General features: G+C 38.7%; 1 protein-coding gene across 2 annotated transcripts in view; it reads left to right on the top strand.

The window, feature by feature from the left end:
* The window catches only part of ZDHHC20 (zinc finger DHHC-type containing 20), a 48,652-nt gene that overhangs the window by 14,585 nt on the left and 8,748 nt on the right, over positions 1 to 25,319 (top strand). For both annotated transcript variants that reach the window (XM_027677182.1, XM_027677183.1), the window contains exons 2-10: positions 2,994 to 3,020; positions 7,894 to 7,988; positions 12,336 to 12,456; positions 13,824 to 13,893; positions 14,655 to 14,687; positions 15,498 to 15,618; positions 21,722 to 21,854; positions 23,459 to 23,585; positions 24,842 to 24,931. In XM_027677182.1, the coding sequence (XP_027532983.1) occupies positions 2,994 to 3,020; positions 7,894 to 7,988; positions 12,336 to 12,456; positions 13,824 to 13,893; positions 14,655 to 14,687; positions 15,498 to 15,618; positions 21,722 to 21,854; positions 23,459 to 23,585; positions 24,842 to 24,931 (817 nt within the window). The remainder of the gene's footprint in view (positions 1 to 2,993; positions 3,021 to 7,893; positions 7,989 to 12,335; positions 12,457 to 13,823; positions 13,894 to 14,654; positions 14,688 to 15,497; positions 15,619 to 21,721; positions 21,855 to 23,458; positions 23,586 to 24,841; positions 24,932 to 25,319) is intronic.

Genomic DNA, 25,319 nt, shown 5'->3' on the forward strand with positions numbered 1-25,319 from the left:
TGTCTAGTCCTGTTTTATCCTTCCCTTGCATACCTTTCTAGAACTTCATAAGTCTTCTTGCAAAAAAAACCCAACTTAATATTAAGAAACCAATCCAAAGAATATTTTTCCTTTTCTAGCTGAGCAGTAGACTGATATGGCAATATATTTTAAAATCATCAAAGATCAGCTGTTTTGCAATACTTACATTTGTGGAATATGGACTGGTTTGTGTTGACTGCAGTGCTGAAGGCAGTAACTTGTGCTGATGCAGGTATCTCATGCAAAGTGCATCCTGAGGTTAACATCTAAATCATATGCAGTGTTTATTTTGTTAAAAAAAATATTAATAGGCAAAAAGGCAGTGCTGATTTTTCCCCCATCCCATGCCCCAAACAAGAAACCATGTTTTAGAAATGCTTGAAGATGGTACTAAATTAGTGGAAGCTGGCAGCAGTATCTTAGTGGTTAGAAAAAAACTATAAGGGAGAAAAGTGATAGAGAGCTAAGCTACAGGCCAGGGACAGGGAACCACAACGGCAATGTCTTATGTGGTTTTTTTTCCCCTGAACCAGAGTTCAAAAGCTAGAATTGATTTCTTGATGGTGTAAAGCTGCTTATTAGATGACCAGCCTAGCTAATATTTAAAAGGGGTTTTTTTGCGTAAAGATTGGATATTAACTTATGTGAAGGAAGGCTTTGCATTGCAATATAAAGATCTTTTAAAACTGTTCATGTGCCATTTGCTGAGTGCATTTGGACAAGTATAGTAGGGTTGCTGTTCGTTTAATCTACCTGACAATGGGCATAACAACAGTGAAAAGAATAGAAACAGAAAGACAACTTCTTCTGAGACAGAAGAGAACTGGACATCTTTTATTTCATTGGAGGATGATAAGGCAGGATGAAAATCACAAGTGTTTCAGTGTTGGCTTTTACCTCAAACTGCAGGAGTTTGTCGAACGAAAATTGTTCTACACAGTCTAATAACTGCATTCTGACCTAAGGGACCTAAGTATGAAAGAGAAATTATCTTCCTGGTGCTGTGAAGCTTTAATTAATTTTTATGAAGGTTTTTAGGGACTATTTTGATTTGTTTTGTTTTGTATTTACTTGTAAAGCCTGTTCATTATTTTGAGTCTTCAAACATCAAATTTGGCTCACAGTTTTATTTTGTGCTGAGAACAGAAATGAGGCTACAGACTAAGGAGTGCTTTAGCCAGAATTACTTAAAAAAATATATTGATGTTCTCCCATCCCATTAGAGGATAATAAAGAACTTTTTTTATATTTCTTGTCTAAGGAAATGCATGTTTATGCAGCTGTGTGCAAAGGTGTTTACTTTAGATATGAGGAGTCAAAGACAACGCTTAATCTAAAGTACTTTTAGTATTTTTCTTAAGTTGAGCAAACAACCATACTTGGCAAGTTTATTTTAATTTTCACTTTTTTAATGATTTTTATCTTCTCCTTGCATTGTTGAAAAAGTTTTAACTGGAGAAATAATACATCAGTAAAATTTCAAGCGAAAACACTCACAGGATTTGCTTTAAAAATAATTAGACTTCTGTAGCATACGGTGAAGTTTGACAGAAACATTGGAGGAGGCTGTGCAAGTGTCCATAACAAATGTGAAATTAAGCTGTTCTTTAGGATTGACCTCCTTGAGTTTGAAGCCAACCGTGTTCTATTCTAAATGATAATTTCTTCCTTCCTTAGGTGGAAGGAACCAGAACCTTTTCCATTAACTTCATAGAGACTTCCATAGACAGAGAGAGCGTGGATATTAAATAAAAGGGGGAGAAAAGGGAGGCAGGGGAGAGGGGGGAAAAAAAGAAGAAAAAAAACCCCAAAACATATCTGAACAAAAAGAGGTCATCCAGAAATTGAGATATCACCTCATTATGTCTCTTGCTATAAAAAGAGGCGCAGTTGCATAATATAGTTGCAGACCATTTAACTGTAGATATCTACAGGTAAGTGAGACACATGCCACCTCTGTAACGAAAGTAACCCTTCAGAAGGAAGTCTGCAATACATACTGAAGCCCTGCAGATTTAAGACTCTAGTGTGCATCAGGCAGAAGCTCTTTTGAACTGGGGTACTCAGGCTAATGACAGTCAAATGTCAGAGCCGAGAGGGGGGAGACAGTGTGGAGTGAGGTACACTGCAGTAGCCAGGGTGTGCTCTGTTAACCTTTTAGTCATGCTGTTCACCAGAAGCTTATATTTACTGTGTAAGATGAAGAGTCAGGAAAAGATCCTTTCCTCCTAAAATTTCGGTAAGGAAGAGATCCAGCAAGAGAAGTGATATGAGCAAAGCAACCCAGTAAGTACAGCAGCTCTCTGTTCAGTGTTGTACGTGAACTGATGAACTAAGTGTGAAGGTTTTGGAGAAGCCTGGGGGCAGGAGGATGTAGTAGTCAGGCAGTATACAAGGTAGATTTGAACAGTAGAATTTGCTGTTGGCATGAAAGGAGATGAGGCTGTAGGAGATAGGGAAGTGGAGAGGTTGTAACTATGCCTGGAGAATTCAGGTCGGGGGAAAAAGGTCAAAAATAGTATATGACAGTAAGAGAGAAGTGATGGGAAAAACTAAGAGAAGGAAGGAAGTAACGTAACAGTTTCAGAAGGATTTCTGTAAGAACTTTTTAATTTTCTGTTTTCCGGTGGTACACCTGTTGGCCTAGCTGTTGACTCAGAAAAATGAGCTAGATACATATCTGAAGGGGGATATGCACAAAGTTAGTCTAATGATTCATTAGTCTGTGGAATGCGCTTGCTTCATTAGTGCAGGGAACTGCATCCCTTCAGCTCTTCCGCTAACTCACCAAGCATCAAGGGCTGGCAGGAGGAATACTAACTCCTGTTTTACCCCAGTGTTGGGTAGGGAGGCTCTACTAACACCCAAAGTATGCTCTGGAACAAGCCGACTACCTCATATATCTTGCTTTTAGCCAAACACTTGATTCAATACAGATTTACTTAACACTTTTTTTTCTCTCTCTCTTCCAGTTACTATTTCTTCAACTGCAGAAAAAGGTAATTTTTTAAAAATTTTTTTTGAAGATGTGAATAGCTGCTTTGCACACAAGTCCTAAGGGACATAGAAATTAAATGTACTCCTTGATGTGTAAGCTCTGTAGAGTGAGTAGATTAGTGCTAAGAAACAAGGCAAATATTGTACAGTTGAGTCTGTTTAGCTTCTAATATCACAAACTTGGGATGATGACAAGACCTGTGACTAACGCAAGTAAGGCAGCTATGACTTAGGTTTGCAAATATTTTTAAATGGGTACGTTGTAAGAACAGAAAAAGGAGAGGAGAGAAGGAATTGCAGCAGATCCATTTTCTGTTTAGTTGAGTGACCTGAAAGACTTCTGGAAGAGGATGAATTGTTTTTGTACTGCTTGCTGTTTTCCAAACAGCTTACCAAATTCCTCAGAACCCCATTCTTTAGGACTAGTTAGAAATGTGCAAAACACAACCATTTCAGAAGTGGCTACACATTATAATTTTAAATGTCCAAGTCAAATGGTTAGGGCCTTGTTTTGACAAATGTTACTTTAATCTTCATATTGGCTTTGGCAAATATGTGCCACGGTGGGTCGTACTTACAGAGATATAAACTGACTAAAAAAAATTCTAGCATATTATTGATGGGGTATTTGTTTGGGAGTTCATTTCAGCTTGTAGGGGAACATGAGTAGTAGATTAAGCATAGATTTGCACTTTGACTATCCACAGAGGGCTGTTTCAGACTGGTAAGAGGTTCTCACCTCTTCGATATTTTGCAAAACAGCACAGAATTTGAAGCTAATCTAGCAGTTTTCTTCCTGGTAGGGAACATGTACAAGAACACTGTAAAATGAGGGAACCGTGGCAGAATTCGTCCTCTTTCATGTTCTAATGAAGAGCTCAAAGAGTGGGAAAACCTTCAAAGTGTGAACTGTAAGCCATTCAAGATGTGAGCTTGTCTTACCCTGGATTTTTACATCCCATTTCACTGCTGGGCTTTACCTAGACTTCACAAAATTCAGCAAGTTGCTGCTGTGCTTACTGTTGACCTGTATATGAATAAGTTTTACTTGCTAGTTTCTTCTGGAAAAGCAAGATCCATGTCTCAGTTAAGGAAACCTGGCAGAGCAATGATGTTGGTGTTACACAGTCAGATCTCTGGCTTTATTACAAATGCAGCGCCTGTCTCACTGAACCAGGTGCTTCTAAATCTACCACAGAAGAAAAATGCTAGATTAATTAGTGAGAGCGACAGTGTCATTGGAACCTGCCTGTTAGGCTTTTAATAGCTGTCACCTGCACACTTCTTGCACCTTTAATTCTGAATCATGTCATAGGCATCCTGTATGCTTGGATTTCTCAACTATGAAGGTTGATTTTAAAATGAGATGTGAAGTCTCTTTTCATTTGAAAAGAAAGCATAAGTTTTATAAAGTTCTTATAAGCAAACTCCCAACAGCCAGGAATCAACATCAGAAGAGTCAAAAGGCCAAAGTGCCAGCAACATTGCTGTGTAAATCAATAATGTGCAATCTTAGCAAGTGTATTTTGCTCCATATTTCAGTGTACTACGTTCAGATCCTTTTACCCCAGTGCATAATTGCAACCTTTGATTAAATTAGTGGTGATTTCTTCACCCCATTAAGGCTAATTTTTTCTTCATAATTTTATATCCTTGTCTGGATTTATATCCATTAGGATAGGGGAATAAAGGCAACTTTGAATCTCTTAACAATATAATATACTGCTGTTATATTATTACTTCTCTGTAATCTGACTTTGTCTTGGAAGTAATGTTAAGAATGATTCAGAAAAGGATGTTAAGGGCAAATCTTAGGAGGGGCTTAGCATATTTTAGGAGGATTCTGCGAACATGTCTTAAGACATTGCCTTCCTGAGGCCATAAATTCCAGTCTAATATGCATCAGTGCCTTTAAAGAGAATTGACTTCACTCAGTCACAGCACGGCACCAAGAATCCTGGTTTGCCTTAGCTTAGCCAGGACTTCCTCATGACTCTGAGTCTGGCTAAACTGGCTGATATTGGGGTTTGAGGTTTTTGTTGTATTTTCCATCTAGCTTGTAAATACAAGAAAATGAGCTCGCTAGGAATGACCCTGGTTTTTATTTGTACTGAAAACAGATACAAGATGCTTCAGGGAGGAGTCTGCAGAGGAGATACTGCTACCCAAAGTGGAGGTTAGAAGGACTGCTAAAGTAAAGCTGTCAAAAATGGTCTCTTCCCTCCCTCTCATTTCTTGGGGAGCACTAACTGTGACCTGTAATCACAGTAGGAATGGCAGCATGGGAGTGGGAAAAGAAGCAAGAATTTATTCAGAGTGGGGCCAGTATGGACTACCAATTGCAGAGTCTTTCCCTGGGTGCTGCCTGTCATTGGCTACTGAAGTTAGGCCCTTGGCTTTTAATGATGGTGACAGATTGCAAGATCTCAGTTACATGAAGAGTGCAAGGGCACTTCAACAGCTGCCTCTTTCTAGTAAATACTGGTATCACTGGCACAGATCTGTACCCTTGCTGCAACCAGACGTGGTGCCTGTTATTCTTTGTGTTGGGGCATTTACAGTCTGTGACAAGACTGAGGTTCTGCTGTTGGAGGTATTGTGTGTGCACTAAAAATAGTCCTTCAAAAGAATCTGAATTCTGGGGGTGATTTTTATGGACAGAATAGAACTGTTTACTGTGGAAGTTAGTGTTGCTCTGCCCTGTATCTCATTTCCTCTTTCCTTCTATTCAATTCCTCTCACCCTTTTCTACACCAGACTCCTGATCTGTGCCACTGATTCCACTCCAATTTTATGTCCTTTTCTCCTCTCTTCCAAACCATTTTCTCATGCTTTAATTGCTTAACCACATTGTGTTTGAATGTAGATTATGTTTTTAATAAAAGACAGTTTCTAATTTTGCAGTGCCTAGTACAGTAATACACAAGTTTTTTCCTATCAGGATGACAGTTTTAGGATGGCTTTAGAAAAAGGTTTTGCTTCTTGAATTTTCAATCAGCTCCACAGCTGAAAATTTGCCAAATCTGCCTGTAAGGTTAGAGGAGTCATAGGCAAAGGTAAAAAGCATAATTCTCTGAAGAAAGCTCAAATGCAGTTTGTTTGTTTTCATTGTAATAAGCCCCATGAAAATCCTGAAAGGTAATAAATTAAGACCACATCGTCTGTGGCTGTGTACAAGGATTTTCTGAGCTGTTGGAGGTTCCCAAAGTTTGGAAGAAAGTCTGGCAGACCCAAGTTCTGCCATCCATAAAGTACATCATACACCTTCTTAAAGGTACTTCATCTGCACAGAAAAGTAGGCCAAGTTTCCTTCTTCTTGCAACAGAAGATAATATAAGTGAAAATAATGTAAATATTTAATAGGACTTTTCTAAGAGTTGCTCTTGTGGCACAACTGATCTGTTTCCTCTTGACAAGTGGTTAAAAGAAACTGCTAGAGGAAAGAAGATTAGAAGAGGCTTCCTGGGTCATAAAGTCTGGATCTCTGGTCTTTAAGGCAACCGTATCACACACATCCATTAGTAAATTGGTTGAGTTCCCTATTAAAGCCACCTACGTTTTGTTGCCACTGTGACTATAATAGGACTTTTCCAGGTTGTATTGTATTCCTCAGGTGATTTGAAGAAATATAATAACACAACTTTTAACTCCTGGCTAGCATGACTAGAGTGCAGTCCTCTCCAAACCCCTGTTTGGGAATTTTTACTGTTATTGATGACCAATGCCTTCTATAATGGCACAATATTGTGCCGTTTCTATTAGAAGTAGAAATTAAATTGAATTATGTAGGCCAGTAATCAAATTTTAATCTAGAACAGAATTACAACATCATCATCTTTATCCGAAAAGGTTAGTCACTTATGTGCCACAGGTGAAGCTGTGTTCAGTTCTGGGGGGACTTCTGGGGGATTTTTTTTGTTGTTGTTGATTTGGTTTTTTCCCATCAAAATCTGTTTTGGAAAGTTCAGCAAGGCCAGGTACAAAGGCCTGTACAGGAGTCGAGATAATCCCACACAAAGGTACAGGCTGGGCAGAGAATGGATTGAGAGCAGCCCTGAGAGGAAAGCCATGGGGGTGTTGGTTGATGAGAAGCCCAGCGTGGCTCAGCAACGTGCACTTGCAGCTCAGAATTCCAGCTGTATCTTGGGCTGCATCAAAAGCAGCATGGCCAGCAGGTTGAGGGAGATGATTCTTCCCCTCTACTCCACTCTGGTGAGACCCCATGTGGAGTGCTGCATCCAGCTCTGGGATCCCCAGCACAGGAAGGACATCGACCTGTTGGAGCAAGTCCAGAGAAGGCCATGAAGATGATCAGAGATCTGGAGCCTCTCTCCTATGAAGACAGGCTGAGAAAGCTGGGGTTGTTCAGCCTGGAAAACAGAAGGCTCCGGGGAGACCTTATAGGACCTTCCAGTACCTAAAGGGCATCTACAAGAGACTTGGGGAGGGACTGTTTACAAGGGCAGGTAGTGACAGGACAGGTGGGAATGGCTTCAAACTGAAAGAGGGCAGATTTAGATTAGATACTAGGAAGAAATTCTCCGCTGTGAGGGTGGTGAGACACTGCCACAGGTTGTCTGTAGAAGTTGTTGGTGCCCCATCCCTGGAACTGTTAAAGGTCATTCTGTGATGAAAACATATTATTTTCTTGAGGAATAGCAACCATCACATTTGATGGGGGTTTTGGTTGTGTTTTTTGGGGTTTTTTTTAAGTGAGCAGTCCTAGATTGCTAAGTCTGCCCAGGCAAAAGTGATTAACCTAATTGTATCAGGTGATTTGTAGTGTAGTAGTTTAGCCCTCCTCAAAGATCAGGGGGTTAATTGCTTGTTCCTTTCAGCTATATTCACCAAACTCTTACTTGTATTTTATTGCAGTTGTCTACCTTGTGGTTTTTCATCTGTCATTTGTCATGTTTATATGGTCCTATGGGAAGACAATTTTCACATCTCCTGCAACCCCCTCTAATGAGGTAAATATGTTAGAAAAATGTCAATGCCTTTTTTATAAATAGCTGAACTGATTTCAGTGATGAAACTTGTTGGCAGTACTGCATGATTCACCTTTCCCTTCTCGTTGTCTAAAATAGAACAGCATGACAGTGCATCATGAATGAAAATGATGAAGTTACTCTTAAAATACCGTGTACTTTGTGTCATGACATTTCCTGATATGAAATGTGGGTTTAAATCATCACAAGTTTGGCAGTCATGTACAGTGATCTGCTATGAAATAGCTTGCTCAAAACCTGGAATTTTTAAAACTGATAAATCCAGCGACAATGTTTTTATATTTCCTCTATAGGCAGTTTTGACCATTGTTTGGGTAAGAAAGAGTAGTAATGCAATGTATACTCATGACCTGGAGGACTGAACCCATATATTAGTAAGTCAAGGGTTAAAACTTAGGGACAATTGAGAAGTGACTACCTAAAGAAGGTTTATATAATGGCAGAAGAATGCATGATGACTGTAAGAAGGTTTGTTTTGAAAAAGAACTGTATTAATTGCAATAAGCCTGAGATGGATTACATTGTTTTCTGTTTTCTTTAACGTGTGTGTTTGTATGGATTAAATACTGGCACCAAATTTAAAATACTTCCCTTCTCTTCCTTGTTTTTAGAAAGTTTTTAAACTGGCTAAGCTGCTTGAGGCTTTGGTTGCTCTGTGGGGGTTGAATTTTTAATCTGTTTTTGGCAAGACTGATGTTTAGTGTTAACGTCAACCTGGAACATTTTTGAGAAGAGTTAAACCCATGCTTCTAAGATTCGCTTTTCTAAGGAAAAGCAAACACTGCTCTGCAGTGTTTAATTATGGCTTTAAGGTCTTCTGTGTGTTAAAGCTACAGAATATAAAGTGTAAAAAAGCTAAACACTATTCTGCTGTTAAGCTAAGCACTAAAAGTGAACAAAGCTGTTGAAGAGTCTGGAGCACTGTCCAGTGGGGAGCATCTGAGGGATCTGGAGGTGTTTAGCTTGGAGACAAGGAGGCGCAAGGAGGACCTTATCACTCTCTACAACTACCTGAAATGAGGTTGTAGTGGGATGGGGGTCGGTCTCTTCTCCCAGGTAACAAGTGACAAGTCAAGAGGAAATGGCCTCAAGTAGTGTCGGGTGAGGTTTAGATTGGATATTAGGAAAAATTTCTTCACTGAAAGGCTTGTTGTGAAGCACTGGAACAGGCTGCCCAGAGAAGTGGTTGAGTCCCCACCTCTGGAGGTCTTTAAAAGATGAGCAGATGAGGCACCCGGGGACATGGTTCAGTGGTGGACTTGACAGTACTGGGTTAATGGCTGGACTCGATGATCTTAGAGGTCTTTTCCAACCTAAATGATTCTATTAATTGCTAAACCTAAAAATTCAAAGGTACTTGTCTTCAGGGTGATTGTTTTTGCTTTATCTGGAATGGTTCTGCAAGAAAATTACAAAGTTAAGTATAATGGCCCATCTTCGCGAACGAAGATTTGGGGAAAGGTCTTTTACCTTTCCAGCCTGCGCAATGGATTTTTTTGGTGAGACACAGCCTGCGCTGAACTGAGCCCACCCTTTAATCCTAAGGTTCATCTGCCGGGGCCAAGCAAGCTTGGACAATGGCAGTGAGGTCCTCAGGACGTAGGTTTGTTTAGAGTGTCCTTCTCATAGATGGATGGCCACACAGGGCTAACGACCTCCATCAGGCCAGGAGACCGGGATTTGAACCCGTGGTCGCAGCAGTGAAAGTCCTGCACGCTAACCACTAGGCCACCAGGGGTCTCTGCAAAGTTAAGTATGTTAGCTAATTAAAATGTGGTTGGAAGTGTGTTATTCCACTTTTTATAAAGCTATATGAACTAGAGATGCTCATAAAGCTAATGCTTAGTAACTTTTACTGTCTGCTTGGATTCTTCATTAATAGAAAACTTCTTCTGACAGTACTTAACCTATACTTACAGTAATGTTGTAGCAAGCTTTTCATATTCAGCAAGTGAAAGGAATGGTTTGGGCATATGGCATGTGATGACTTCTTTGTATATCAACTGTGGGGGTAGATCAGATTTAATACAATTTTCTTCTACAGCTGGCTTTAAACAGAAAAAAGGAGAAAAAACCCCCCATCCCACCGTAACTACAAAAAAAAAAAGCACACACAAAATTTTTATTTAGAAAGCACAAAACCCAACCAAATTAAAAACCTAGCACCCCTTTTTCTGTGTCTGGGCAAATCCCTTCTGTTCATGTACCAGTGAGTAATTTATGCTGGTTATACTTAAAAACAAAGCCAGACTTCAGAATCTCTCCATTGTGCGAGAGTGTCAACGTATATATTTTTAGTCATTCAAATTAGCCATTCTTGCAAAACAAATAGCATCCTGTGATCTTACTATTGAACTAAAAAAAGATTGTGCAGCTGCTGTTGTCTTGGTGTAATCCCTGTACATTTGTCATAAGAAAGAACAATCAACATTATACAAAGTCCAGAAAGAGGAAGGAAACAAAGGGATTCTTTCTGTTTTCAATAAGAACTGCTGGAACCTCTGTTTGCTATGTGGTAACAGACAACTTTTGATGTCTTTGAAGGTGTCCTGCCATTGTCCAAAGAGACTGTGGTCTCATGGCCCTATTAATTTCTGAAATTAAAACAGAAATGTAGCTTTTTGGAAAACTAAAATCCTATCCAGGATTTTTAGAGTAATATTACGATATTACTTGCACAAATTTTAAAAAGTTTTAAATCTTGTGATTTGGTTCCTTTTCTGTGCATTAATGGTTTGCCATGGAAATGTCATCCAGAAGTAGTACTCATATTTCTTGCAACCTCTGCTTGATTGCAGGTCATAGAGACAGGCATTGGGTCAGCTGTCAGACTAAAATGGGTAGTAGGTATGAAGGTATATCACACCACTGTTTGCTGGAATGATGCTTTACAACTGTCTTAACCTTTTGATGTGACCATCTCCAGTTTTCATACTTGAATAAAAATCTGAGTGATTAAGATTGAATAATGAGGTCAAGCTCTCAGTGATGACTGAAATGTTAAACTTTAATTTCACCCTTTGCATAGATTAATTCTAGTGTCCAGTTATTAAAAAGGGCATTATTTAAACGTGTTTCATGTTTCACCCTTGAAGGGTGGGTAGGTTCAATAACTGAGGTGATGCTATATGTGACAGGAGGCTTAACTAGATTCTGTGAGCTATGAGGCAGCATGTTTGCATTCTGGGTTGGGAAATAGCACAGAGAAATTGCAACACTGTCTTACTGCTTCCTCCTTTCTGTAAGTGGAGTCTTCATTGTTGCTTGCCAACTGACTGTAATCCAAAAGAGGAAAAACTACAGCATGAGGGGAAAATCCATGTGAGCTAATCATGCACATGTTTTTGGTAGGACAATACGGTCATATTAAATCACACTGAGCCAGTTTTTGTTCCAGCTGCACACATAGCATTTTCCACTCATTACCATGAATACTTTGTCTATGTTTGCTCATAAAAAGGGCTCTTGTAGTCCATGCAGGAAGCTCAGACTCTAGAAGTTCTTTGAAACAGAAAAATACCAAAGGAAATAGTGAGTTCAGCCCCCACCACAAAAGGCCTTGTCAGCACACTGGATTTTGTAGGGCTTAGTGGTAAATATTATTTCAGCAGATACCAAACTAAGTGTTTCACAAATGAGTAAATAGTCTCCAGGTTCTTCTGGTAAAGGCTTACATTTCAGTGAGGTTTCATCAAGAATGGTTGTCAAACTTTACGCAGAATTGTAACTCACTCTCAAGCTGTACAGGCTTTGCTGAAGTTGCTTTCAATGCAACTCATGAATTTTGAGACTAGTCTTGACTACTCCTAAGTAAAAATTTAGGTTAAACTCTTTCAGCTTCTATGCTGAAGCGATGAAGCCCACCACAACCCATCTACCTGCCTTTTTTTCCCCCCATCTGGTTTGTACCCCTCTCTGCGTTAGAGAAGAAGTGGGATAAGAGAACTTTAATGCCTTGTAGCAGCAAGGGGCTGTTGCACCTTCCTCTTGTTCACAGATCACTTAATTCATGCTTATCGGGAACTAAAGGAAAGTTCGCACCTTAAAACTCACTCTGAGTCTTTACCTTCCCTTGTATTGAAGAGAAAATGCTATAGATAATGGAACAGAGATAAAGATTATTTTCTTTAAAATACATCCAGGAACATCATGGAGTTTTAAGGATCTCCTATAATTCTTGTAGCAGTCTTTTTTTCTTTATGGGGCGCTTTTTGGTCAGTGGGTAAGGGCATCTGAAAGATCTTTTCCTTGGAACACAAGGTAATAATTAATCTCTTCCCTCCATTCCATTTTCTCCATCCCTTCTAGTTCTGCTTGTCAAAAGCTGATAAAGAACAATATGAAAAAGAAGAGAGACCAGAATCCCAGCAGGAGATTTTGAGAAGAGCTGCCAAAGACTTGCCTATCTATACGACAACAGCATCGAGAGGTGAGATATAAAGATCATTCTATGCTCCTGAAGTTGCTAATTTTAATTCAGTGAAATTCATTTATGTCACTGAATGAACAGTCTATTAAGCACATATTGCAAACACCATGACCTTGTTTTGTTATTTTTTTGGGCCGGTGTTTAATTCCCCCAAGAGAAACTGCAGTCCTTTTTCTGGGGATCTCAACATAAAGCCACTATTTGGAATTTTTTAAAAAATCACCTTCTAGCAAGCTGATGAGGACATTTATCTCTAGTTGTCGCTATTAAAAATAAATGCAGCAAAGAAATATTGCTAACACAACCAGGGAAAATTAAACTTATTGCTCAATTTTATAATCAGTTTTGTCCCCACTTTAAACTTCTCTTTCTGAGTTGTTTCGGTTCAGCAGGAGGAGAAATGTACTGAAGATCTTAACATGCTTTTACGATTTACAAACAAATAAGTGTTATTTCATTCCCATCTGTAATTCAGTACAGAGTTAGTTATGGGCTATTTCTGTATTTGCCTTTAATACATATAGGCATTTTTATTTCAACTTATATATGAATATCCGTGGAAGTGCTGTCTTATGCATATGTATATTCTTTGAAAACCTATAGCTTTTTCATATATATATATATCTATATATATATCTTTTTCTAGCAATCCTGTAGAATTTTCAAAAGCATGAACTATTTGGAATAACTGTTACTGAAATTTACTGTGACTTTTCCAAACAAAATCTAAGGACACCTGTCTCTTTCGAATACAAGCCTCCCTTTAAGGGAATCCCAGTCTTAAGTTCCTGGATTGGTCTGGGAAGCTATTGCCAGCTCTTATCAATACTGTTCAGCTGTAGGTGTTGGCTTTCCTCCTCCTTTCAAACTGCCTCTGCTGGTGTCTTATTTCCATTAAGAAAAGCCTGAAGGCTTGTTTAAAAATATCCAGGAAAGATGAAGAAGAACTGATTTAGTGAACAGTCTACTAGATTGCTGTTTAGTAAAGACGATAGAGAAAGCCATTCAAAAGGTTGGCTTGCAGAAAGAATGTTGTTTCACCATGGGATGCCTCAGTACCCTGTGCAGAAGTGAAAGAGGATCAGTGCCAGAGGATGAAGGATGGGAAGACTTGGGAGCCAAAGAGTAAGTGAAAAGGGAATCAGTACTGCGTAGTCATAGTTTGTTTTAAATACTTTTATATCTTATATTTCTTTAAAACAAAAATCAAAACTGCGTGTCATATGAGAGTAGGCACATGACAGTCTTTGAGAACAGGTGTGGCAGGGAAGGGCAGGAAGCTCTTGAAGGTTCAATTCATGTTAAGGGGGAAAACTTTTATTAAATTGAATCAATTCTAATGACTTGACCCTTGCACTTGAATGCAGCAATCAGATACTGCGATCGATGCCAGCTAATCAAACCTGACCGCTGCCACCACTGTTCTGCATGTGACGTGTAAGTTACTGAATCTGAAATTATGGAGTTTCTCTCTCCTGCAGTCATCACTTTAGTGTGTTCATGTCTTCAGTGCATCAGCCCTTCCATAACAGTTACTATTTGTTCTCTCTCAAACCCTCAATACTTGGATTTCGTGAAAGACCAAAGTTCCTTCTGTTGGTGCAATATTATGGTGCAGCATCATTTTCTAAAATGGCAGAGCTTTTAAAAAGAAACCTGCTTGTAGCTTTTTGAAACAGAGCTTATATTAAAAAATAAAGAAACTAAGAAGTAAAAAATCATAGACTGAAGCTAAAGAAAGGTAGGCTTGAGATACCAGCCCCAGCAAATGCGTATTATCCAACTCTTTTGTCTTGCTTCTGCAGCCTTGAAACAGATGTGTACTACTAATAACACTAAAAATCTTTATCTCAAAGATTGACAGTGGAGTCACATGTCTTAACCATTCCAAAGACATCACTGCTATTTCCTACTTTCATTCTGAATCATCAAAAAATCTGTACAAGCACTGAAAACTGAGGCTATGCATGAGACTTCAGTAGGCTGAACTTGAGGAAATCTGGTTAACTGAGGAACTTAAAACACATCTTTTGGCTAAAATCAAGTTTATTAGCAAATACGATGAATGTCTCTGTGTCTGAAATGTCTAGTATCTGTCCTTACACTAAAACTGGATTAAAATGGTAGAAGCTAAAATTATGTGTCTTAGAAACAAAATGTGGTTTTTGCTTTAACTTGCTGGAAATTATCTCTTTCAGATGTGTACTAAAAATGGACCACCACTGTCCATGGTAAGTTTATTTTAAAAAAAAACCCCTCAGTATAATAATAATGAATTAGATGCTGCTTCAAAAATGCAACTCTGAAGTAAAACTTGATTTTCACAGAATTTCTTTAATATGTGAAAATAAATCTTGTTCCTAATGTGTGTTGCAGTGTAGAGTTGTAAGCCCACTAGTCCAGATCATGCAGTTTCTTCTCATGTAGGAGAAACTTCGGCTTTATGAGGCCTATGAAAAAAGGCATTTATTTATTTTGTTTGCTCTGGTATTGTTACCAGGAGAGGAGATACCCTCTACAGTGTGTCATATCTATAGATGATAGATATGACCCACTCGGACAGTTACTCTTCTGCAGTTTGTATTCACTGGTTGACACTAAAAATATTATCTGCTATCACTATGAAAAATACTGCTATCAGTAGTTGACTTAGAGGTGGGTTTGTAACCAAAGCAACATCCGCTGAAATTGATGGAGAGGTTTATTTTGCCTTCCATGATGACTGCAGTTAGTTCATAGTGTGAGATGCTTCCTATACAGACTCTATGTATCATAACACTTCGCCAGCTCGTGTCCTGTCCTGTAGAATCATGGGGGCAAAATCTATGTGAAGGGCCCAGATCACTTTGCTGGAGGAAAGAGATTTCCTTCAACATAGTGGCTTAAAATGCTTCTGAAACACTAGTTACCGGAATGTTTCGAACATACCACTTGACATCATACACATTATGCTCTGCAAAAGCTGAATGTATTGTGGGGTTTTTGTTTGTTTTATTTTTTTGTATAGCCTAGTAACCTCTTTCTCTTTCCCCTCCTTCTAGGGTGAATAATTGTGTGGGATTTTCTAACTACAAATTCTTCCTCCTGTTTTTAATGTATTCCTTACTGTACTGTCTGTTTGTTGCTGCTACAGTCTTGCAGTACTTCATAAAGTTTTGGACAGTAAGTTCTAAGGCTTTTTTTTTGTTTGTTGTTCATTTGTTTAATCCTGCATGTGTTATTGGAGGCTGCATCAGCATGTTGTCACTCACCATTTACTCTGTTCTGTGGTTCATCATCATTAACAACATCAATCAAAGTGACTGAAGCAGAAGAACCTTCCAAATATTAATGAATTAAATGTATTAAACTGCCCAGAATGAGTTAACTGGGGGAGAAAGTTTGGATGAGGACACTGAGCAATTTCTCTGCTCTGTCAAAATTGAGTGGCACAGCTTGGGTTTTTTGAGACTATGGAATACAGATATGTAGATAAAGAAAGAACTGGCCATATCAAACAATTACATATATATATGTGTGTGTGTATATATATACATCTATATATAACAATACTGACAAATGTGAAATATAAGTAACAATTTTATATCTTCCTAGACTTGTCTATGGACAATCTGCTGCCAGATAAGGCAGACTAATTTCTTGGGAACTGACTGAGCTCTGTTTTGGAGTCCCTACATAGGCATGTCTAAACTTCATTTTAGTAGCTTTTGTTGATCTGATATGGGTAGAATGCTAAGATATGTACAGTGTGAATGCTGTACATCTTCCTTGCAGCTATTATCAGTTGTCAGATGATTGATACACATATGTGCATCTTAGTAGATTTAATAGCATTTATGTCAAGGGCAACCGTCCTTGTATGTCAGTCTTATTTTCCTCCTATCAGTTTTGTTCCAGTCACATTCCAGGCTGAACAGAGTGTCTTCTGTACTTGTTCCCTTTCATCTACAAAAACTTGTACTGTACCTTCCTATCTCTAGGCTGAAGTGCTAGTGTCGGAATTCCCTTAATCTGTTTCCATTAACTAGCATATGAAAAATTACTCTTAGAGGAAGGGTCTCCATCACATCTTTCTTAGTAAATAACAGCACATATTTCTTAGGTGCTAGTTGCTGTCAGAGTAACTGGGAAAAGCAGTCATTATCTGCAGCAGTAGAAGTAATCTTGATTGGAGCAAAATGTTGCTGTTGTGTCAGGGTAAGAGAAGCTTGATCATGTATTCAGGATAGCTGTACTTTGAGACAGTTGGCATTAGGTAAGATAAATGGTGCAAAAAAGTATGTTTGTTTGTGTTCATCTAAGCCTGTGGGTCTGATCTGCCAAAGTACTGTGTTTTTATTAGTCTGTCAGTTCTTTACAGAGGCCTGTCACTGGAGAGCAAGGAAGTATGTGGGCATTGAGCTGTCAGTACTGTGAGATGAAAGCCATAAATGTGTTTGTCAGTCCATGCTGTGGCTTGACAGATTCTGCTGTTCAGTCTTGCTTGACTATAAATAGTTAAATTTTTAATTTGCGAATGTGCTATTCCCGAACATCTACCTGGCTGCTTTCCAGTGCTTCGTATGCAATTTCTAGTGAAACTGTAGATGCGCTCTTACATATTTACCAGTTAGTGCCTTCTCATCTTACTTCGTAAGTGTTAGTGCAACTAAAGTCCACAGGACAACTGAGTACAAACAACATTTAATACCAGTGTTTGCAGCAAGACTCTTCCAAAGCCCATCGGACGCGACAGTGAAGTGGACTCTTGAGCAGAGGAAGTAAACTTAAGAGGGATTATTTTTTTATTATTGATTTAGTTGTTAGAAATGCTTCCTGCAAGAATGGGCTACTTCTGAAATGTAACAATAGACAATGTAGTTATGTGCTTGCACTTCTTGCTTTCAGTTCTGCATATTTCCAATACAGAATCTGGTGATGCCCTGATCTTACCGTTAGAGTAGATCTTTGACTCACTCATATTAAATCACTCAGTCCACAAAGCCAATATTCCTCTGATCTTATAACTGCCTGATAAAAGTATTTTTTCAGAAAGAGATGGCAGCACCATAATCATGTAGGCTTGCGAAATGTTGTGTGTGTCTTGTATGTAAGCTTTCAGGCAAGTGCTGTTATCTGCAGAATAGAGTTCTGGAAGCTTCTCTCTACATCTGTATCCAAACCAAAGCAGAATGCTGCTGACATATTCTGTCTGTAGACTGCTTCAGTATATTGCTAGTGCTCAGCTTTGTCTGCTACAGCATCAGACAGATTGCTGTTTGGACTTCTGCTGTTGAGTCTCTCTAGATGTTGTTTTTCCCCCTAAGCTTGAGTATCAGAAATGGTATAACTTCAGAAGGTTTTTTGATTCCTCATAGATGCTTTACAGAGACTGTGCAACGAACTGCTGGATATATTTAGTGTTGGGAAGGAATATGGACTGCTTCTTGGGGAGTGTAGCCTTGGTCACTTCAGAACTTGTAATGAGGTTGTGGAGGTGTATGTGCTATCTACACAAATTTAGCAATCCATTGTTTTGCACTGTGGATAATATTTGTGTAGAGACATGATGCGCATACGCAGATACTTGGAAATATTGAGACGTGCACACCTACTGAACTCTTCTGTTAAAGAAAGTCTGTGTGTTTCCCAATGTGCACATGCAAGACTTTTACATAGCACCTTTCATGTTCTATGCAGAAGTGCTGAAGAAAGGTCCTAATGCTGTTCATACAGTGGTGCAGCAACCACCCTGGCCAGAAATGTTTACCACAGCTTGCACCGTAATGCTGCTGCTAAAATCTGTTTTGTAGATCAAGGAAATGTGACTGATTTCTTTATTTATACTCATAACTACTTTTCCTATACTCATGTAACTTTTATTTCTGCCTAGGAAATTGTTAAAGATGAGCAGATAACACATCAGTTTAACCAAATGTATTTGACACAAACACCAGCACTGGCTGAACGCCCAGTCCTTGATGCCTTGTTTACATAGTGCATGGTGGTGCTTCCCAGCTTATATTTGTATCTACTCTTATTCTTTCTGCACTCCCTTCTCCTTGAAGCTGTTATATTTTCCAGTTGTTTTCAGTGTCTTTCATTGTCCTCCAAATTAATTTGCAATCCTGAGTATAGCTAATTCAAGGATGTGATATGTGTTCTGGGTGGATGGCACATGCTTCTGCAAAACTTCCATTGTATTAAGAGCAGCACAAAAAAACCCTCATTCCTCTTGCACATACACTAAGGACATAGACCACATCTAAGGGTTTAATCAAGCTCAGACAACACTTTTTTGTTTGGGGGGTTTTGTGGCCTGACACATGCTCGAATGACTCTGTTCTTGTGAAGGGGTTTATAGGGGACTCTTTACAATAGGGCTGGCTTCAGTCTATTATGTGTGCTAAGTAGTTCAAGTTTTATTGTGAAAATTGCTTCCTTTTGTAAGCTCTACAGCTCTCTCACCTGCAAGTCTGTGCTTCTGTGCTGCTGCTGAGCATAATGACTTTAAATAACCCATGTGTGAAGTTTCACTCTCTCCACATGCTGGGGTGTGTGGACCGCTACTAGAACGCCACTGTGAATAAGCCTGTTATACATACTCAAAGAGTGCAGGCTTCTCTCCAGGAAAAAACTGGCCTTTTTTCAAAGATGCTTCAGTTCTGCAACTGTCATTCATGAACTTACAACCAGTGGCTGAAACTGGGTAGTCAGAAGAGGTAAATGCTCCTTGGGGATCATGCAGATCAATCATGCATGATGCAAAAACCCCTTCTCCAGGTTTATAGAGCTACTGGATTAGGAAGATCCAACTGAAATAAACTTAGATTTTCTGGCCCACAGAAAACACAAAGACTAAGCTGCTGCTGCTCTTCGAGCTTCAAAATCAACTGACCTGAGAATTCTTTGTAGAGAACTATTTTGGTTAAATATGCAATTCCAAAAGTCATAGAAATACAAGTCGCAAAAATCAGTTAGGAAATTGAGGAACACCACAGTGTGCTCTGAGGTAGGAAAAATCATTATCGCTTCCACATGAAGTTTAGGAATAAGCAGTAATTGGAGTATTTTGCTAGCCTGCATTTCAGGGGATCACATAATGCAACATGTCCCTACTGCAGGGGGAAGACAAAAATTGTCAGTAAATAAGTAATACAACAGGCAGTAAATAAGGAAACTGAATTTAGATGGCAGTTTAGAGAGCTGGACTCTGCTTACCATTTGCTTATGTAGCATGATCTGACTGTAGCCAGCATTTTTGAAAACACTGTATATCTACCAGACTCCAAGGTAGATCCCTGGGCTCTCCCTAGGTTTTCTACACAGATTAATGTAGCTTAAAAGCCATACATCTCCCTTACAACAGGTTCGCTAAGTGCTAGCATCTCTAGCTAGGATGGCTACCACTCTTTAGGTGTAAAGTTTGGAATTTAAAAACGAATTTAAACTAACTTTTCCTGTTTCTTCCTTAATTTTCTTAAGTACTGGTTCAATTTCAGATGTTACACTAAAGATACATCCTAAAAACATCTCTGTATTGAAGGAAATTGGGAAGAATTAAAACTGTACTGATGTGTTATGGGTTTTTTTTAAACAAAGAAATATGTGCAAAGAATGGCAGTTTATTTTTTATAGTTTTGGCTGAAGTTACATCTAATGATAATAGATATGTTCTGAAGTCAGAAAAAATTTGTAATTAATAAACCATTACTTTATACCTCAGGAGTATTCTGAGCCTTTCAGACCTTTATGAATGGTTTCATCCTACAGAATATTCACATAGATCTTATTTGTGATGGAAACAACTAGCAAAGAAGGCACTTGATGTAGCTGTTCAAGCTGAGGAACCACGTGAAAGCAATCCAGTTACAATCTGAATAGCAGTACTTCCGTGCTTCAGTAGAAAATTTCATGCCTTTGAAGTTAGTAGTGTGCTCTTACGTACTCTCTCCATTCTCTTGGAGAATAGGGGCTGATGGGCGTTGGAACTCGGCACGTCCAAGAGCACATTTGCACACCAACCATTTTGTTCTTATCAAAGCCTGTGCTGTTTTCAAACGCTTCATCTTAACATAATACTAGTGTTTAATAAATTGTCTTTGTTTGCGCAAAGCTTTGCCGCAGGAAAGCTGCAGAGAATTGTCCAAAGGTAAAATCCAATATTGCTGTAATTATTTAAATGCTGTTCCTACTGTAATTTTTCTAGTCCAGTCATTAATGGTAGCTATTTACACCATCGCAGAAGGAAGTAGACTTGTAATCTGCTGCCTGTGATTACAGGCAGTGTACAGGGATATGGATATACCTATGTGCACTTGATCTTAATTGAAATGTATTTTAGTCTAAAAAGAAAGTCAACCTTAGATAAATGGGTATACTGAATGCGCTAATGGAAAAAGTAATGGCAGTAATGCTAACTAAACAGCTGAATAAAAATAGCCTCTCTGCTTTCATAGTGCTATTAAAGGTCAACTGCTTAAAAGTATTGTGATTTTGAGACTATAGAACTGGGATAGTATTGTTGCAAATCCCAATGGCCTTTTGAAAGCAGAAGCCTAAAAATAGTTGGGGGTGGAATCAACTATCTGATATGGGTGTAAGTTTTTTTCTGTAGTGATTGTACTGAAATTCTTGTTTTTTACGTAGATTTCTGGTGAATCACTTCTGCCTGGTCAGACGTGGCAAATTTGTTTCATTGCATGCATGCTCATTGTTGCTTAAACTGTAGAGGTCATCAAAAATTGAAGATCTATTCCATGTCTTGTCAAGGACTTGTTCAGTCTTAGAAACACAATATGACAACCATTTCCTTTTTACATTCATTACACCAGTTCAGAATTAGCTTCAGTATTATTACCTTACCAGGAAAAGGTTTGGATAGTTTTTTTGCCTTTTTTTTTCCCTTGAAAGAAAATGATTTTGGAAATATTTTTCCCATGTCTCTGTGGCTGTTACTGCAGTTAACATTGTTTAGTATAGGAAATGTTTTGCCTTGCCCCTTACTGCACATTTAAAAACCATTTAAAAACAGATGAACATATAAATGCACTTGTGCTACTGAACTCGAGGGGATGGAGTACCCATGAGATTGAAAGGCTGTTGTACACCAGTTTAACATGACATGAAAGGAAAGCTGGGCTTGTTTTTGTGGGTTTTTTTCTATTTGAAAAGTGAGATGAAAGACCTATAGCAGAGTGGGTGTGGCAGAAAGTGTTCAGCGACAATACTGTGTTACTTGCTGGGAGTTGTTAACATATTAACGTCTTTCTCTCTTTCTTCACAGAATGAATTGCCAGATACCCATGCAAAGTTCCACGTACTATTCCTTTTCTTTGTGGCAGCCATGTTCTTCATCAGCATACTGTCACTCTTCAGCTACCACTGCTGGCTAGTTGGCAAAAACAGATCAACCATAGGTCAGTTAATGGGAATATGGAACTTTTCCTTGTCCGGAAAACAGACAATTCGATGAGAATATGATGCCTACATGATATGCCATCAAATATAAACCAAAATTTTAAATACTGGGCAATAAGAAGCATATTTGGTGGAAGTAATTAAAGGTGAAAGATACAGGGAGATAAAACCTGTATAGCGTTCCTCTGCTGGAGCCAAGCATTCAGATTCATGACGACTGTTCATTTCTTTTGTTTGCATTTTTGAGACCTCTGCAGCACTGTGCATTTTTGTTGGGTTTTTATATTGTGTGAAGTACGTAACCCAGTTGCTACTTGCCACTCCTTTGTTCTAATACTTTGAGTAGCTGGGTGGCCCCAGCCAAGTCAAAGGCTCTAATATGGATATATATAACATTTTGAACTAGTTCCAAAAGAGTATTCTTAAATCCTGTGAAAGAATATGGACCTCATTATTAGGAAGTGGCTTGTAAAAACAGTGTGATAAAAATGTGCACTGATATGGACTGATGCACATTTCCTTAATAATAAAAGAGATTCCCAAATTTCTATGCCTAAATGTTTTATATGGTATTGATCGGCATAACCAAGTTATGTGCATTAGTTAAAATATCTGAAGTTCTTGCTAGGAAACACTTGGAAGGATGTGGTGGGACAGGGGCTGATGGATATTTCCACAACTGAATAAGTCAAAATCTTATATGTTTCAATGGAGTTTAAATTTCTAATTTCAAAAATAAGTGGGTTGATTAAAAGTGAAATTTTCTGCTTGCTAGAATTTTTTGGTGGGGCAAAAAAGGAATTTTTTTGATTGCTTGACAGGAGACTTGAGGTTTTTTTCGATATATCTACAGATAAGGAATATTCACAGTTTCTTTTTTAGCTTTGAAGAAAACTTTAGCATATTCCTTACCCGAAAATCAGTGGTCATAGTTGGCAACACAGGACTTTACTTTTTGGATTGTGATTGTAAAAAGACAAGCTATTGGTATAGGGAGAGCAATGAGTGCTCTCACTTCTTGTCCAAGGGTATAACTGGACTGAGTAGAAAAGTAGTGGTGGTTTGCTATAGTTCATGGTGTGTCTGTTTCTAATAAAATAGTTTTCATCTTTCTCTGTTAGCACAGGATGCTCTTAATTCAACTTCAGACCGTGGCAGAAGTGGAAAACCTCTTCTGTATGGGCTTAGGTCCAGCAGTGCTTATGGTAAATTCTAAAAGGGAAAGTCTTCTGCTAAAGAAGGTTTCACAGGCCGAAGAGAGAGCTAGTCACCGAGGAATAAGGGATGTGCTGTCTTTGGCATGCAGATGGAACTTAGCTTTGTTTCAGACCTTATGTTAAATGTAGAGAGAGAAAGTTGACAAGGTGTCTGTTCTGCTTACTTGATTTTCTTACCTTTCATTTCTATTTTTGTCACTAACCTGTGATTTTTTCTCTCTCATTACTTGAGATTACTTTTTTCTTTTTCCCCTCCCCCCATAATACACATCAAGATCATCTCAGTTTGTCCAACAATGTTTTCACAGTAGAGAAGTTTGAGTATGTGTATTCATGTTCTCTTACTCCTTACCAGTTTAGAGAGATTCCATGTTTTTCTTTTACAGAAACATTCCGTGCACCCACATTTCGAAATGGCCCTGATAAAAATGGGTTTTCTCTTGGATGCAGCAAAAATCTGAGGGAAGTTTTTGGAGATGAAAAGAAGTATTGGCTACTCCCTATCTTTACCAGGTATTCAGTTTGAATAGGAATGAATAGGGGAATAAATTGATTTCACAACTTTCACCTTGCTTCCTCTTCTCCTAAAAAATAAAGTACAACTGAAAAGCCAAGTTGTAAGTCCTGTACAAATGAATACTACTGTAGGGAAAATACGCAGGAGAAAACTGTCAAACTTTGCATGGGTTTTTCAGTCCAAGACGAGGAGCTTGTTGACAAGGGCCTTTTAAATACAGAAGTTTGGAAAGCTTTGAGAATTGTATTGCAAAAATTTTACACCTTTTGGTGGTAGTATTAGTATCTGATTATAGAGCAGAAATCCGCAACTCAGAGGAGATAGAAATGCTTGAACTTCAGCTGCACCAAAACAACAACAATTTAAAAACACCCCCACTTGCCCCTGAAAACACTTGGCAGCTTTCCTTTTGCTGCCAGCTTTCCATTTCCTTTCAACACTTTTGGTATCAAAAGCTGTCTAAAAAAGTGCAGACCAAAAAAGAAAATCTGATATGATGCAAAATGCTGGTTTTAAAACTCAGCTGAGCCAGTGCTGGAGAGTCACAGACAAGCTTGATGAAGAAAGACTGACCTGCTCACCACTCCCACCACTACCGGAATTCAGCAGAACAAAGTAGGAGGTGTGTTCCAACACTACTTTTGTGGGGCTGTGTATCAGTTTAAAGTGTTGGTGAACCTATTTGTGAAGCTGAGGTCTGGTAGCAAACGGCAGAGGTAATAACAAGATCTTAAGTTGCCGCAGCTGTTTGCTCAGCTACCGTGTGATTAAAGACAGAAGCAATGCTGTAGATGAGTCAGTCTGTTTTGCTACCACATTTTATCCTGATAAACTTGCTTTAACACAAGGCTTAGCTAACTTCAGAATTACGGGTGGAGGGGAAAGTATGGCCACCAAAATGTTATTTATGATACAGCTTCTGGGGTTGTAAATACCAGCAAGTCTCACCATGTGTGCACGATGGTTTGGGAGAAGACTGGGGCTACAGTCCACAGAAATACATTCATGGCTCTGAAATAAATAGAGTCGTCCTGTGCTCAGCAAGCCATACTGTATGATAGGATGGGAATCAATTGAGCTCCAAGATTTAATTAACTGATTTAGTGGTAGAACTGCCTTGCTCAAGTCTGGAGTTCAACACTGCACTCAGGTAATTGATTCAAGTCTGCAGCGTTTGCCTTTTGCATGGGTCCTTGTTCAGTTCATTAAAGTCAACTACAAACAGTGATTTGAGCCTTTGTTTCTCATTTAGTTTGGGTGATGGGTGCAATTTTCCAACTCGTTTGGTGATTATGGATCCAGAGCAACTTACTGTCTCAAGCCAAAATGAACCTGCCAAAAGGTAACTATAGCATTTAAGGTGCTGATTTTGTAGTTTTGTACTTCATCTGGAGAAAAAAATGGTTTCCAAGGTTTTTAATTCTTTACATTTCTTGTCATCTTGAGAGTAAGGTACTTCACAGAAGGACAGAATGGATTAATACTAAAAGATTGACTGTTTCTTGGGTTTGCTATAATAGAGGATATGGCTCTAAGGAAACACTAATAGTATCTTCAATGTATTTTCAGGAAGCCTGCTTTAGATGCAGAGAGACAGGAGTATGTGCAACTTGTGGGGGTGTTTACATTTGCCATTTTAGAAGTCTTCTGTATAGTTTGGTGAATTCGTAGCTGAAGATTGTTGTCAACAGCAGTCACCTGACTTACCAGACATTAAAGGATTCAAATGC

Source organism: Neopelma chrysocephalum, unplaced genomic scaffold (assembly GCF_003984885.1).
Source record: "Neopelma chrysocephalum unplaced genomic scaffold, ASM398488v2 Primary Assembly neopelma1_43, whole genome shotgun sequence".
Classification (NCBI taxonomy): domain Eukaryota; kingdom Metazoa; phylum Chordata; class Aves; order Passeriformes; family Pipridae; genus Neopelma; species Neopelma chrysocephalum.